The sequence below is a fragment of the Bactrocera latifrons genome, unplaced genomic scaffold (genome assembly GCF_001853355.1).
Source record: "Bactrocera latifrons isolate USDA-ARS-PBARC rearing strain unplaced genomic scaffold, ASM185335v1 scaffold_13, whole genome shotgun sequence".
Taxonomy (NCBI): domain Eukaryota; kingdom Metazoa; phylum Arthropoda; class Insecta; order Diptera; family Tephritidae; genus Bactrocera; species Bactrocera latifrons.
The window spans coordinates 2651552-2667026 of record NW_017534741.1 but is presented as its reverse complement, the minus strand read 5'-3'; the positions used below and the strand labels follow the sequence as shown (position 1 = coordinate 2667026).

The window sequence follows — 15475 nt, the reverse complement described above, 5'->3', positions numbered from 1 at the left end:
TATTATTTCATTTTACTTTATTTTTTTCCAATTTTTTTTACTTTATTTCGTTTTATTTTATTTTGCACGCACATTCTATTTATAAAATAACGATAACTCTGAATACTGTAAAATTTACACATACACGCACACATACACTTTTTACATTGCTCTACGGAAGGCTTTTGCTGCACTTGTGGTAGCTTTGCAACATACATACATGTAACACACAAAAACACACTTCACAGCAGCAGCTTCCTTTCACTTAACATTAATTTGCGACGCTTAACAAAAAAATTAGCCCCAAAAGCCTCTTTTATAGAAAATGAGCAATTTTATATTTAGATAAAGCAAATCTGCACCAATCAACACATATTTTACACATTTTCCCAATTGCTTATAGAAATAGCGGATATATTCAATTGCTAGCAGGAAATCCTGCATCTCGCAAAGAAGAAAGACAGGGCAAAACAGAAGAAGCGACCGGCTCGAAAGCACTTAGTAAAAAAGCACTTCAAGGCTAGGCATTTCATAGAATAAGTATTGCAGCACAATGGTTTCGATTATTTGAACACAATTTCACCAAAAAAAACATACCTAAAAACACTATAAAACATAAATTTAACTAATTTAGCGAAGACTGTTGAAAACGTTTAGTAAAGCGCGTCGGATATGGCAAAATGACAAAAGAACCGCTATTTTGGACAGTTTGAATGCCTCTAAATCAGCAACTGTCAATAAAGAAAATAAAATGCAACCCTATGTTTAAACAATTTTGACAACATTTTCCTTGGTAAACAAATTAGCGAATTATTTATTAGAATTTATTTGCTGGGTTACAGTTGAAATGTAAACAGTAAAGTTTTAATTAAATTTTTTTTAAAACTTCTATTGTTTTTTCCACAATTATAAATGTCTATAAATAATAATTTAATTATGAAAACTGTGAAAATAGAAATCACAACAGATATTGGCCTTCGAAATTGCATATGTCAACAAAATGCAAAATAAAGGTGTGAACAACAACACAGACGGCAAGAATAACAACAACAAAGTGCTAAACCTGTTAATTGTCACTTGCCCACCAACAATTCTTTTGCGATATCTTCTTACTTATTGGACTAGCTGTCAATACTGCAGCAGCACATAATCTCTAATTTACAAGTCGATCAAACGTGAAAATAACGCAATTTTCAGCTGTAAGCATTTGTGATTGTGTTTGCGAATTGAGAGGAGTTGAGGACTAATTGCTACAACTTTGTGTTGTACATCTTTTTTTGCTATGTTGAATAATATTCTACATCCTAGCTGGATACGTAAGGTCATAGCCAAAACGGTTGCACAAGTGCCTGTAACAACAACAAGCAAGCAATTTRTAACTATCACAGCAGCTGGAGCATCAAGGCGAACCAGTTGTACAGTTTCAGTGAAAAGAAGTTTATTTGAAAGTGGTTGTGAAAAGTATGTAGTAGCTTATGACGACAAAATCACGTCTTATAATTATATATTTATAACTATTCTCAATTTAATATATTTCAAATATACCAACATTTGTAGATACAGCAGCTTTGCTTATAGCAGTCAATCTGCTCAAACACGAAAAATGTCTGACAAAGGCGCACCCCAAAGCACTGCAGAAACGACGAAGAGCAGTGTAGCTGGTGCAATAGGTGACGCAGCTAAGCATACGAATCGCTTGATAAATGAAAAGTCGCCATATTTGCTGCAACATGCGCATAATCCCGTCGATTGGTACCCCTGGTGCGAGGAGGCCATTGAACGTGCACGCATGGAGAACAAGTTAATATTTCTCTCGGTGGGTTATTCAACATGCCACTGGTGTCATGTGATGGAACACGAATCATTTGAAAATGAGAACGTCGCTAAAATAATGAATAAAAATTTTATCAATATAAAAGTTGATCGGGAAGAGCGTCCAGATATCGATAAAATCTATATGCAATTTGTGCTAATGTTGAACGGCAGTGGCGGTTGGCCCATGTCGGTGTGGCTAACACCAGATCTGGCGCCAATTACCGCAGGCACCTATTTTCCTCCAAACGATCGGTGAGTACACAAAGCGTGTGCAAATACGAATTTCTATAAAAGCGTTAAATTTACCCATATTTGCAGTTGGGGCATGCCGGCATTCACGACAGTGCTTAAAACGATAGCRTCCAAATGGCAATCAGATCAAGAGGAGTTAAAACAAACGGGCAAACATGTGATTAGTGCAATACAAAAGTCGCTAAGTGAAAAATCTACGACAGCCACCTTTGAACCAGGTAGCGCTGAAGCCAAATTGCATGAGGCAGTGAACATTTTCAAGCGTCGCTATGATCAAGAATATGGTGGTTTTGGCATGCAACCGAAATTTCCCGAAGTAGCGCGCATAAATTTTCTCTTCCACGCCTACATTATCACCAAGGATGCAGATGTGCTCGACATGGCGCTACAAACGCTACAGCACATCGGTCACGGYGGCATACACGATCATGTTTTCGGTGGTTTTGCGCGCTATTCTGTGGATCGTGTGTGGCATGTGCCRCACTTTGAGAAAATGCTCTACGATCAAGGCCAACTATTGACGGCCTACGCAAATGCTTACAAATTAACGAATGATCAGGCGTACTTGCAATACGCTGACGGCATCTTTCGTTACCTGATGAAGGATCTAAGACATCCTGATGGTGGTTTCTTCGCCGGCGAAGATGCTGACTCCTTGCCGACAGCTGATGCTAGGGTTAAAGTGGAGGGTGCATTTTACGCTTGGACTTGGTCCGAGGTGAAGCAGGCAGTGCATGCGAATGCAGCGTTGTATGCAGACTTGAAATTGGAGCTGGAGCGCATATTTGAAATCTATACGCATCACTACGATTTGCGTCAAACGGGTAATGTTGAGCCCAACAGTGATCCGCATGGTCATCTCACGGCCAAAAATATACACATTGTGCGTGGCTCAAAAGCTGAAACCTGCGCTAAGTTTGATATCACCGAGGAACAATTGCAGCGCGTGTTAGACATCACTAATGAGGTGCTGCACAAAATACGCGATCAGCGACCGCGCCCACATTTGGATACGAAAATAATTTGCGCCTGGAATGGTTTAGTACTCTCCGGTTTATCGAAATTGGCCAATTGTCGTTCAGCAAAACGCGCTGAATACGTCAAGGCCGCAGAGGAACTGTACAAGTTTTTGCACAAACATCTGTATGATGAGGAGAGGAAGGTATTGCTGCGTTCTTGTTATGGCCTTGGTACCGATGATTCTACTTTGGAGAGTGCATCGTAAGTGTAGTGTATTTTTATACCCGAAACAGGGATGTCACAGAGTTTGTAACCTCCAAAAAGAAATGTAGGAGATCTTATAAAAATATTCATGTATAAATGGTCAGCAATATGAGCTGAATCGGCTTGGCTTTGTCCATATGTCTATGCGCAAACTAATCCCTCAGGTTTTGAGATATCGATATACGTAACCCGAACTYACCATGGACTGGCAACTCGGCAGAAGTCTGAAGCAACAACAACATCGATCAAAATCACATTCTTGTATGAAACCTTCTTTATTTGTCAAGGATATTATATTTTCGGTGCAGTCGAAGTTACCTCTTTCTCTTGTTTTGTTTAAATACATATGTACATACATAGTATACAAATATTTCTACAAATTATTCAACTATTTCAGCGCCCAGAGCATCGATGGGTTTCTAGATGATTACGCCTTTCTCGTCAGGGGTCTATTGGACTACTATAAAGCTTCAATGGACGGCAGCGCACTCAAATGGGCTAAAGAATTGCAAGAGGTACAGGATACACGCTTYTGGGATGACACGCATGGTGCGTATTTCTACTCAGAGGCCAACTCGCCGAATGTGATTGTGCGACTAAAAGAAGGTGGGTAATCAGACAACAGCAGTTCATTATATCAAATCACAAACGAAAGTAATGTTTTTGCCTTCCACAGACCACGATGGCGCCGAGCCATGTGGTAATAGCATTGCCGCACGCAACCTGCTCCTACTCGCTCACTATTTAGACGAAAATAATTACAAGGACCGCGCTATTAAATTACTGGAGTTCTTCGCTGACATCAATCCATTCGGTTATACACTACCAGCAATGATGTCTGCGTTGTTGTTGCACGAAAATGGGCTCGATTTAGTGGCTGTAGTTGGTCCGGACTCGAATACTACACATCGCTTCGTAGAAATATTACGAAAATTCTATATACCAGGCATGATAATTTTACATGTCGATCCGCAATATCCAGATGAGACTTACAATCAACGTGTGCAGGATAAATTCAAAATGGTCAATGGTAAAACAACGGTTTATATCTGTCATGAACGTGTTTGCCGTATGCCAGTTACTGACCCCGAAGAACTCGAACAAAATCTGAAAGAAAGATTCTTTAAGCGAGACGAGTGAAGATGCGTTGAATTTTAGAAGATAACCTCTTTAAAAATTTAACCAAAATAATTGTTACATCTAGCGTTTACAAACAAAAGCAGTAGTGATAAAAACTTATTAGGACGCAGACGTTTGAAAAACGAAAGGGCTAGTGCAAAGCGCTAGTTACAATTCTGCTATACAGTTTAGAGCTCGTGCCTGTCTAATTTTACTTTGGTTCTGTTATTAATAGTGCTATTTACTTATTTTAAATAGCGTTTATACGTAAAAATGTTTATTAAATCAATTGAATTGTATACGCTTGGCGATAAGTGTTTATAATTTTAACAGCGTGAAAAAATAATTGTGAGATTAGTTAGTAAATACTCAGCAGAATGTTATTATGTAGTTTGCAGTGAGCTTTAAACAGTAAAAAAAATATAATCAGAACCCACTTCAAGTATTTTTATTTCAAAACAAGAAAACACGGTTGAACCGAAGCTATAATGAATCGCTACTTGGAGTGAAATTGACGCGCCCAAAGTTCCAGATAGCTATAAAAAATCTTGAGGGACTAGSTCGCGTATATACGGGCAGATGGCTATATGCATGTAGCTAAATCGACTCAGGTTATTATTTACATTTTATAGGGTCTACGACGTTCACATCTGAATGTTACAAACTTTGTGATAAAATTACTATACCCTACTTAGGGTATAATTAATAATTTTTATTTCTGAAATGCTTTCACTTTTTGCATTTGCATTTTCGCTAAACGGACTTGTTGTTGCTGTCAATTTTATTGTATTAAAATCCACAGTTATTTGATGTTTTATTTCTTTTTGTTTTTTAGTATTTATTTATTTGTTTTGCAGAACACACAGCATTCCTTGTGTTCGCTACTCACACATTTACAACGCAAAATAATCAGAGAGATGTAAACAAACAATTCACACACAGAGTAATGCGGCGCATTTAGCCACTTATTATGCCCAGTTCGTCAGTGCGTCCGCACGTCACGGCATAAAATCCTACGTTTGGAGGTCAGCTGGCGACGGGCATACACAGAAGCACTGGACCGCCTCTTCTACAATAGTTTACAATACAATTATATTTATTTTTTTATAATTTTATCTTTAAGTTTTGTTTCTTTCTTTAGTTTTTTCTTTTTTCTTTTTTGTTCAAACAAAATATAAAAAGGAGAGAAAGAATATCTATCGTTACGTTTAAAGTTAAATTTACGCAAAAAGTTCAGTGAACAAATTATTTTTGCAGTACATTAATTAATAATTTAGCAGAAGAAATTCATATTGATCACATTGAGACCCATTTGGAAGGTAGACGTCTGCACTCGTCGTCATCGTACTCGTCCATATTACTAATTTTAGTCATTTATGTTCCTTAACTCGGTTGTGTTGCCTTCAATTTCACYGTTGCAAGCCAACTTGCATCAAGTTGGCAGTGGTTAGACACGTTATCGTATCTAACTTATTAGGCATCATGCATTGTCATGGCGGCATCGAAATTATCCATCATAGCGTCCATACGCTCCTGCTGCTCAAAGCGTGCAAAACGTCTTTGCCGTTTGGATATTCGCAATCGACGGCGTATCGTGGCGACTTTGTAGCGTCTCAGTCGCCGAAAACGCGTCTCCTCTTCTTCGGCGTCATCATATTCGGGCGCGGACACTGAGTCCTCCTCTTCGCCACCGCCACCCACTGCCACCGKGTCCCGAAAGAACTCTTTGGGATTTCGATGGATTTTGAAGATTTTCGCATTGGCGTCATGCTTTCGTATCACACGGGAGTTAACGCTAATGCCACGTTCTGGCGGWAGCTTAGCTGAATTTTCCTCTGCCAGCGTACCACCACCATTACTCGTATTCCCACTCACACCACCGGCACCACTTGTGCCCAAACCACTACTAGTTATCTTGATAACATTGAAGAGTTCTGCTAATTCTGCATCAGTGCGTTGTTGATCCTTGAGTTTCTTTTTGTACTTGGGTGCATAATCGAGAATGTAGAGGAGGCTGTTCAGCGGCTCATCGTCAGCACTACTACCATTGACGTTGAGATTGCTTGAGGCGGTGGGTGAGGGCGCAGGCGTATTATTGGCCGTCAGTGATGTGGGCGTGGATGGCGGCGCTGGTGGTGCACCATGCGACACCGTATAGCGGCGATGCGGYCGCTGTCGACGTTTCACAACCTTCCACGAGAAAATACTGGGCTCTTGCGGCACTAACTCCAGGTCATACATTTCACCTGTTTGCGGCGGTGGCGTAGAACATAATTCCACATCATACTCTTCATCCGATTTGGCCATTTCGATTGTCTGCTGTTTCCGTTACCCCCAACGGCCATAACAAAAGCAGCAGCACATGAATACAAAAACATCAATTCCGGCATAATCACAAAGGGCGTGAAAAGAAGATGGTTGAAAAATATGTAGATACACAAGGTATAAGTTGAAATTCAATTAGACATGGTTAAATTTCTGGAATATCCAGCTTTAATGGAGTTGTGGCACATACCTGGAAGAGATATTCAGCCTCGGTATATTTTTGGTCAGCCAGTCGATGGAACTCCGCCATCATTGAGTCGGGTCGATTTGAAAAGCGTGTCGTCAGGAAAATAAACAAAAACAAATTGAAATGACGAGGAAAACGGCGAATACGAGGAGAACGGAATTTTTCCCGAAATTTTTCACGATTTTCTCTTCCTCTTTGTTTTCGTTTCTGCTTTCGTGTTTCTTGTTCTCGTTGTTTTTTGTTTTGCTGGTTTTTGTTATTGTTTCACATGTGTTTTCATTTCAATAGATTGCCACTCGGTGAGGTCTTTTCGTCAGAGTTTCAAGTTAGCGGAAGTATACACAAACGGTTTTGTTAGCACGAAGCCCTGACGCTTGGAAAATAGCACGAATGCCAATACGAATAGGGTTTAAGTTTTCCTTTAAGTCATTAATTTTATATCATTWTCAAAATCAAAAAACGTGTGGTTGTTGTATATTAAATCAATTAACATTATTAATTATTAAACTCTGCACAATTTTTAYTTCACCGAATGCATCATTGCAGTATCCAGTGTGGCCATTCGAAAGACTGTCATGTCTGACAACCGAAAACTGACGTTTGTTCAGCCGGTTCAATTCGTGTAGTCTTGTGAGAATYTTTTTCACCTTTAAAATTTCGTGGTTTTTGTTTCACAGCGTCCGAAAAGTGCGAAAATTTATCTGAGTGAATCCAGCGAATCCAAGCCCGAGAAATTAACTTAAAATGTCCGCCTTCCCGGGTAGCATCGCTTTCGACGAATACGGTCGTCCTTTTATAATTTTACGTGAACAAGAACGCGAAAAGCGCATCACTGGAACCGATGCTATTAAGGTTGGAGCAATAGCTTTTCAAACAAAAAAAAAAAAAATACATATTTAACTAAACTATTTTGGTGAACAAAGGATTTTGTGTGAATTCTTAGCAGACGCGCTAAATTACTATTTAAGTGACTAATGTTTTTTGATACCGCTCCCGAAATTTCCAGACGGTAGCAGCTGCTTTTGTGTTCACTAATTTTTCAATGATACTTTGCCAAAAAATTGCTAATTTTATGTTTCAATTATTAAAAAGTGCTTAAAATACAGCATATACTTAAAACTTTAGTGATTTTATTTGTAAATCCTATAAATTCTGTAAAAAACCAATCAGGTGTGTCCATATGACGTCACGTCAATAATGGCGTGCATATGTGAGGTTAAAGACGCTGTGACTCAGCGGTGTACTAGTAAATTGCAAAAAAAGATACCCTTTATATTATTTTTATTTTAACAACATTTGAGTTAAATCCAAACTTTCTTTCAATAATTAGAAATATATTTGCTTTACAGAGTCACATTTTGGCAGCACGCCAAATCGCTGGTACGCTGAAAACATCATTGGGTCCAAAAGGTTTGGATAAAATTATGGTAAGCGCTGATGGTGATGTSACCGTAACAAATGATGGTGCCACAATAATGAAATTGATGGAGGTCGATCACGAGATTGCCAAACTCATGGTACAATTGTCACAATCACAAGATGACGAAATCGGCGATGGCACCACTGGCGTCGTTGTTTTAGCCGGTGCTTTGCTCGAGCAAGCTGAAAGCCTYATTGATCGTGGCATCCATCCAATTCGTATTGCTGATGGCTTCGAATTAGCGGCTCAATGCGCTGTTAGACAATTAGAATCTATTGCCGAACCATTCCCTATCGATCCCAAAAATAAGGAACCACTCGTACAGGTTGCTATGACTACACTGGGCAGTAAAATTGTCAATAAGTGTCATTTGCAAATGGCSACCATGGCCGTGGATGCCGTGTTGAACGTGGCCGATATTGAGAAGCGTGATGTGAATTTCGAGTTGATCAAAATTGAGACCAAAGTCGGTGGACGCATGGAAGATTCGATGCTGGTGAAAGGTGTTGTGGTCGATAAAACCATGAGCCACGCACAAATGCCGAAAGTTTTGAAAGATGTAAAGCTTGCTATACTCACCTGCCCATTTGAACCACCAAAGCCCAAGACCAAGCYTAAGTTGGATGTCACTTCGGCCGAAGACTACCGTGCGCTTCGCGAATACGAACAGGAGAAATTCGTAAATATGGTTAAACAAGTTAAGGACGCTGGTGCTACTTTGGCCATCTGCCAATGGGGCTTTGATGATGAAGCCAACCATTTATTGTTGCAATACGAATTGCCTGCGGTTCGTTGGGTCGGTGGACTTGAAATCGAATTGATTGCTATTGCYACTGGTGGCAGAATTGTACCACGTTTCGAGGAATTGACACCCGGAAAATTGGGTACTGCTGGTTTAGTGCGTGAATTATGTGAGTAAAGTTTGCTTGTTTTGTTGTTTAATGAAATTTTGCTAATAAATATTTGCTTTGTAGCTTTTGGTACTTCCAAAGACAAAATGTTGGTTATTGAGGAGTGCAAGAATTCCAAGGCTGTAACTATTTTTCTGCGTGGTGGCAATGCCATGATCATTGAAGAGGCCAAACGTTCTATACACGATGCACTTTGTGTTGTGCGCTCGTTGATTAAGGTAACACCACTGGAAGCTTTCACACATTATGTGGTCTAAATTATATTTTTCTTTCTAGGACAATCGCATTGTCTACGGTGGTGGTGCAGCTGAAATCAGTTGCTCTCTAGCAGTTGCCAAAGAGGCCGATCAGTTGTCCACTCTGGAGCAGTATGCCTTCCGTGCCTTCTCCGTGGCCCTCGAGAACATACCGCTGGCTTTAGCCGAGAATAGCGGTTTGCATCCCATAGAAACATTGTCCGAGTTGAAGGCACGTCAAGTTTCAGAGAAGTGCCCCAGCTTGGGTGTGGATTGCATGCTTTCCGGTGATTCGGATATGAAGAATCATAATGTAGTCGAATCGCTGAATTCCAAGAAACAACAGATCCTCCTCGCAACACAATTGGTGAAGATGATACTTAAGATTGATGATGTACGCTCCAAGGACGGTCAATAAATTATATATATATATATATATGTATGTATATAAAAAAAAAGCATAAATATATTAATACCATAAACACAATAAACTCATCTGATCATCTACTTAAAACGCATTTGTCACCGTCTGTACGTCTTCTTCACTTTTATAAAAATTTAATATCTCACTATGATTCTATGTTTTAAAGGGACGCGTGCGCACCTTCAAGAATACTGCTCACTTGCGCCGTTGAACAATTGTAATTTGTTTGCTTAATTAATAAAGTACTAAAAGAAGGAACAAATTAAGAAGTATTTTGATTTTATTGTATTACTAATTTCTAAAAATGGTTCATGGTATATAAAGGAACATTTCAAACTTAAAATGCCAACAACGGTAAACATTTTCTCGCATATTTGAAATTCAACAAATCTTTAATTGCACAAAACCCGTTAGGCCTACTTGCGTTCAGACTTTCTTGCCGTTGATACGTCTAAGCTGCTTTCGATTCACTTGATCAAAGAAGAGTAGACCGGCTGCGCGCTCCACTGTTTCTGGCGGCACTTGAAACACCTGCAGTGGCGTGTCGTCACTGATCACTTGATTAGGCATTACRTACGCCTCCATATCCAGTTGCTGATCGGCCGWTTCACCCACAATGACTTTGTAAAAATGCGTCGGCACCGCCACAGTATTGGCGCCGATTACCTCATATTTCACGTAGGTCTTGCCGTCGTCCTCTTTACGCGGCAAATACAATGGMCCCGTGCACACGTATACATTCGGATAGGTCTGCGTTAATTTACGCACATACATTTCCAGTCGATTCCATGAATCGCGATTGAAACCCTGTCCCACTTGCGGCGCCATATTCGATAGAAAGAAGGTGTCTTCACAGTGTTTCTGATGACGCCGGTGATTGCCCGCCGCCGCCATGTGTCCGCGATCGTAGCCTGAACGTCGGTAATCGGTATTTTGTGCGCGAAAGTATGGATGTATACTTTCATCGGCACGAAAGTCACATTTGGCACGATCGACCGCGTCGTTACGCGCCACCGATGCGGGTGTGAGATGTTCGAACACCCAATGTGGCACGCGATTTCGTCGATCATAGGACAGCACAAAATCGGAATAGGAGCGTACGTGATCGAGGCCGGGGAAACCGTATTTCATGATTTGCGAAATGCGCGCTGGWGTGGCGGTGAGGTTCACTTCCTCTGCTGRCACTGGCACGGCAGCGGAGACAGTACCGAAAATGGGTAGTCCAGGACGGCGTTCAAACTAGCGAGAGAAAAATTACTTATGTTGGAAATAAATTTTKCACTAGTTTAAGTAAAGCATCGCTTACCCTCTGCTGTGCATCTTGTACAAAATTTCKCTGTTCCGTGTGTGGCGACTCAAGTTGTTGCCGCTCTACGTATTTACCCGTGTAGTAGGCACAAGTAGCGGCCGTCGCACATACTACTATATTTCGAACTATTCTTTTATTCATCTTTTTTGCAACTGCTTAGGTGGGCATATATGGCAGTAATTGCTATTTGAATATAGGCGTATTATGCACTTATCCCCACGTGAATTCYCTTTTATCAGYACAYTTGCAGGCGAACAGCTGATGGGTGTTATCCAACAGCACACAGCTGTATGTGCACTGTGTGCCAATTGGCATAATRAAAATTGCCTGACATTAATAGGTYTGTATTAAAGCTGCCTAAGTCTTGACTTTTTATATCTGAGTAGAATCTCAGTTCATTTTTCAAAAATGAAAATTAATTTTATAAGAAACTGCAATTATTTTGTTTTGTTTACACTTTCTGTATTACTTATCGGCATATGAATTATCGATAACTCATAATGGCCTCACTGAGAACTCAGCATCTGCTGGCTCTCAAACTGTGCATTCTAGCGGTTAATTTGGCAGTTCGTGATATCCGCTATTCGTTTTTGTGCATCTTCCGTCGGTCGCGATTAATTTTATTAAATTAAAATGGTTTATTTATATATTTCAAGTATTCATTTGTGKATTCGCGTTAATAAATGTGAAAGTGAAGTGCTGAAAAGTGTTTTAAGTGYAATGCCTAGTTTTCAAGGCAAATTTGTGCCAAGTTGTATTTGTGGCAGCCAGCTCTGTGGTGACGTGGTTTTCCCTTGATTGGAGCAATGTTTCCGGTTATTTAAGGTTTATTTCCTAGTTTTCTGAATCTCTTAAATGCAAATGCGGTAAATGCATATTAAAATTAGTATGAAATCAATAAGTTTTGGTGTTCCCACAGGAGCCCCTTCATATACATACACTTGTGCTCATATAATTAAGTCATTCAGTACTTTTTTACAACATGTAAAAAAACAAGGTATATTTCTTTATGCAACATCCCTAATATTGCGCGAGAAAAAAGTTCTGTTATTCTAGGAACGCCACCGATTTACAGCACATTCAAGTATTTTCGTTTGGGAGAGTTTAAATGAATTTTCCTTTTATTGTAAATAAAAGTGTGCTCACATAATTAAGTCATTCTGTTTGAAACGGGTAAATTAAATTTTTTTCGCCACAATTTACATCAATATTGTTCTTTTTTACTAAATTAAGTTATTTTTAACAAAATTTGTAGTCACCGTCGTCATCGGCAAGAATAAGCACAACTTCAAGCGAAAGAAGTGTCATATGGGAATGTTTTCAAAAATATCAAAATATTGCCGAAGTTGTAGATATTTTAGGATTTTTTCGAGGCAAAATTAATAACGCTATTCAATTTTATAAAAAAATAAGACTTTTGAAAATTTACCGCGTAAAAAGCCAAGAAAGACCACCCGTTCGGACGATAGGGTCTTAGTAAGGCTAAGTATGTCTGATCCATTTTTAACCTCCACAGAAATTAGGGCTCAATTAGAGGAATACCACGGCGTACAAATATCTGTGCAAACTGTACGAAGACGACTACAAGAAAATTCATTGAATGGCCGTTCAGCAAGACGAAAACCTAACGTTTCAAAAAAAAAAAATATTAAAAAGCGAAAAGCGTTTGCTAAAGACCATCTCTGGTAGGACTCTAAATTTTGGAATTAGGTGGTTTGGAGTGACGAATCCAAATTTAATGTATTTGGTAATAATGGGAAACCATATGTAAGACGACCCCCTTTGCAAGAACTCAATCCCAAATACACTAAAAAAACCGTGAAACATGCCGGTTCATCGGTGATGGTGTGGGGTTGCTTCACGTCATCAGGCGTTGTCCCGATTGTTAAAATAGACGGGAAAATGACAGGTGAAATGTACAAAGGAATACTGGAGAACAATTTAGTCGGTGATTATGTGGACAAGTTACCGTTAGCTTGGATTTTCCAGCACGATAACGACCCCAAACACTGCTCGCGGGTCGTTAAAACTTGGATACGTAGTCAAAATATTAAAATTCTGGATTGGTCAGCTCAAAGTCCGGACCTAAACCCCATAGAAAACCTATGATGGATTATAAAAAGAGCCGTAGCTGCACGAAAACCTCGCAACAAAGATTCTTTATGGGAAATAATACAGGCAGAGTGGTACAAAATAAGTCCCGCTCAATGTGCTACTTTAGTCCAAGCAATGCCTAAGCGATGTACTGAGGTGCTACGTAATAAAGGTTATCCAACCAAGTATTAGTCTTAGGTAAGGTAAAACTGCAAAAAAATGTCGTATACTTCGAATAACTACATTTTTCTTTAGGTGACTTAATTATATGAGCACAACAACATGGATGGGCTAAGCGAATGAACGCAATATTTTTATTATTTTAGAAGTTAAACAAAAAATATGTATTCTGTTTTGCACTGAATTAAAATTTCTTCCATTTTTTGTAAAATTAAGTTTCAGTCCTGTACCATAGAAGTTGCTTTGAATAAACTTTCGTTCTGTTACTGGTTTGACTTAATTATGTGAGCACAAGTGTACATATGTGTGTACGTATTTTGTGTGTTCAGTGCGACGCTGCTATTGCGGTAATGCAAAAATGTGTGCCCGTGTGTGCGTTAGTAGCAATGAAATTAGTTTTCAATAAGCGTATGTCACAATTTGTGTTTGTGAAGCTCGCTGTGTCGTGTGAGTGATGAGTATTTATGTATATTAGCAAAGTGAAAATAAAGCAGCATATTTATATTTATTGGTTCAAATCTTTGTATGAAAAGGGTTTAAAATTGTTGAAATGTCAGTTTGCAATGTTTTATTCCAATAAAGAGTTAAAAATCATAAGAAAAAAAAAAATAATATAAATAAAAAAATGAATTAAAGTATATAATACGTTTAATTTGTGCTTTTATAAATAAACGTGACAACGATATACACTTATTCATGCTGGTAAGTCTTAGTTAATTATTACAAAACTAGTTGATTTAATAAACCGTAATATTTTGGAGGTTATGTCATTCAAGACTTTTTTGGTTTTTTGTATATATATTAACATAATAGAAAGTAAGCGGAGCTATAATAAACTGTACAATTGCATTTCATAGCTTAAAAGGTTTTAAAAAGATTTTTATCTTSATTACGATCAGTCAATTTGAATGAAATATATGGGGATTGCASCGCGACCKTAAGTCTATTGTGCCYTCTTCTACGTTACAACGACCCKCCYAGCTCAGCATATTGATAGGCGATGTGATTCATGGATCCAAATAGATCCAGTTACAGACTATGCAGTTGTTCTAGAATTTTAGGTTTCCYGTCGCAGAACCGACAATTTGCACAAGAAGCTAGGCAGATCCAGTCGAYTGCATACAATATAATTGTTCAGGTCAACATGCTGCTTCCAMYGCAGAGTGGAATCCAGAATGAAWCCAAGATATGTGACCATGTTARTCATCTCTACYTCACCTCTATRTCCCCAAGGGTTAGCTTCCTGAGGCCGGGCAGGGCCTACGTCTCGTAAACGGGATGGTGGTCCTATTAGAGGAGTTGATGTTCAGCTCAATCCCAATTAGTACTAAGTGTCTTCGAATTTKACCATAATAACAATGACATTCCCATATCCTTRCGAGCGGATCCCATTGTTAGTTGCATCCTGACATCTCTTACTGGGTTTTTAGTTACCTTCACTTTMGTTGTCCTTTATATTTCAGATACATATGCCAGTGCAAGGCTACCCCTCATCAGCCGAACAAGTTGTAGCAGTAGCACCTGCTCTCCCTGTTATAAGAGGCTGGAAAGATACCGTCGGCTTCCGAAGACTTSAATTTCGCAAGCGAAGCCAAAGCCCACTTGTTTGAGTCCGCAGTAAAAAGTTGCCATGCGACTGCCCAATCTAAGCGAGCTGTCTTGTGTTCGACTACGGGTAKKCATTGGTCTTCCTGAACTGTTTCTGGGAAATGCGCCCGCTTTTGATTGCCAATGCTAAGTCAGTTTGGCCAGAGTCTTGTACAGCCTAGATGCTTCTGTTGTAGAGATGATGTTTTCACAGAAGTTTTTAAATAATGTCTGCTTTGCAGACCTAATCTCCTTATTATAAAATTCCGATCGTTCAGTTTGTAACACAGCATATGCTACAGTTGTCCGATCTTAATAATTTGTTCGAAGATTGTAGCATTGTCTTGGGTAATAATCTGTACAGAATTCTCTCTTTTTATCTTGTCCATTAAAAAGGATTTTCATACAAGAAC

General features: G+C 39.2%; 4 protein-coding genes across 6 annotated transcripts; 2 read left to right on the top strand and 2 right to left on the bottom strand.

The window, feature by feature from the left end:
• Window positions 1–965: 965 nt before the first annotated feature.
• Window positions 966–4825, top strand: LOC108979006 (spermatogenesis-associated protein 20). Of its 2 annotated transcripts, XM_018949559.1 has the most exons (6): window positions 968–1178; window positions 1288–1440; window positions 1537–2046; window positions 2113–3267; window positions 3668–3876; window positions 3947–4825. In XM_018949559.1, exons 3-6 carry the CDS (start codon window positions 1583–1585, stop codon window positions 4408–4410), a joined length of 2292 nt encoding a protein of 763 aa, XP_018805104.1. In that variant the 5' UTR covers window positions 968–1178; window positions 1288–1440; window positions 1537–1582; the 3' UTR covers window positions 4411–4825. The 2 variants fall into 2 exon arrangements, with proteins under 2 accessions (XP_018805103.1, XP_018805104.1); XM_018949558.1 differs by having other exon boundaries at window positions 966–1440.
• A 472-nt stretch (window positions 4826–5297) lies between these two features.
• Window positions 5298–7130, bottom strand: LOC108978989. 2 transcript variants are annotated; one of them, XM_018949528.1, is made up of 2 exons: window positions 6905–7130; window positions 5298–6708 (listed from the first exon to the last, which is right to left on the bottom strand). In XM_018949528.1, the coding sequence occupies exons 1-2, from the start codon at window positions 6965–6967 to the stop codon at window positions 5863–5865; spliced, it is 909 nt and encodes a 302-aa protein (XP_018805073.1). In that variant the 5' UTR covers window positions 6968–7130; the 3' UTR covers window positions 5298–5862. The 2 variants fall into 2 exon arrangements, with proteins under 2 accessions (XP_018805073.1, XP_018805074.1); XM_018949529.1 differs by having other exon boundaries at window positions 5298–6705.
• Window positions 7131–7488: 358 nt separating this feature from the next.
• On the top strand, window positions 7489–10158 carry LOC108978987 (T-complex protein 1 subunit epsilon). Its single transcript, XM_018949526.1, has 4 exons — window positions 7489–7753; window positions 8251–9232; window positions 9296–9450; window positions 9509–10158. The coding sequence occupies exons 1-4, from the start codon at window positions 7646–7648 to the stop codon at window positions 9884–9886; spliced, it is 1623 nt and encodes a 540-aa protein (XP_018805071.1). The 5' UTR covers window positions 7489–7645; the 3' UTR covers window positions 9887–10158.
• LOC108978988 (endonuclease G, mitochondrial) lies at window positions 10155–11496 on the bottom strand. The gene is made up of 2 exons (XM_018949527.1): window positions 11199–11496; window positions 10155–11131 (listed from the first exon to the last, which is right to left on the bottom strand). The coding sequence occupies exons 1-2, from the start codon at window positions 11340–11342 to the stop codon at window positions 10319–10321; spliced, it is 957 nt and encodes a 318-aa protein (XP_018805072.1). The 5' UTR covers window positions 11343–11496; the 3' UTR covers window positions 10155–10318.
• Window positions 11497–15475: the final 3979 nt, after the last annotated feature.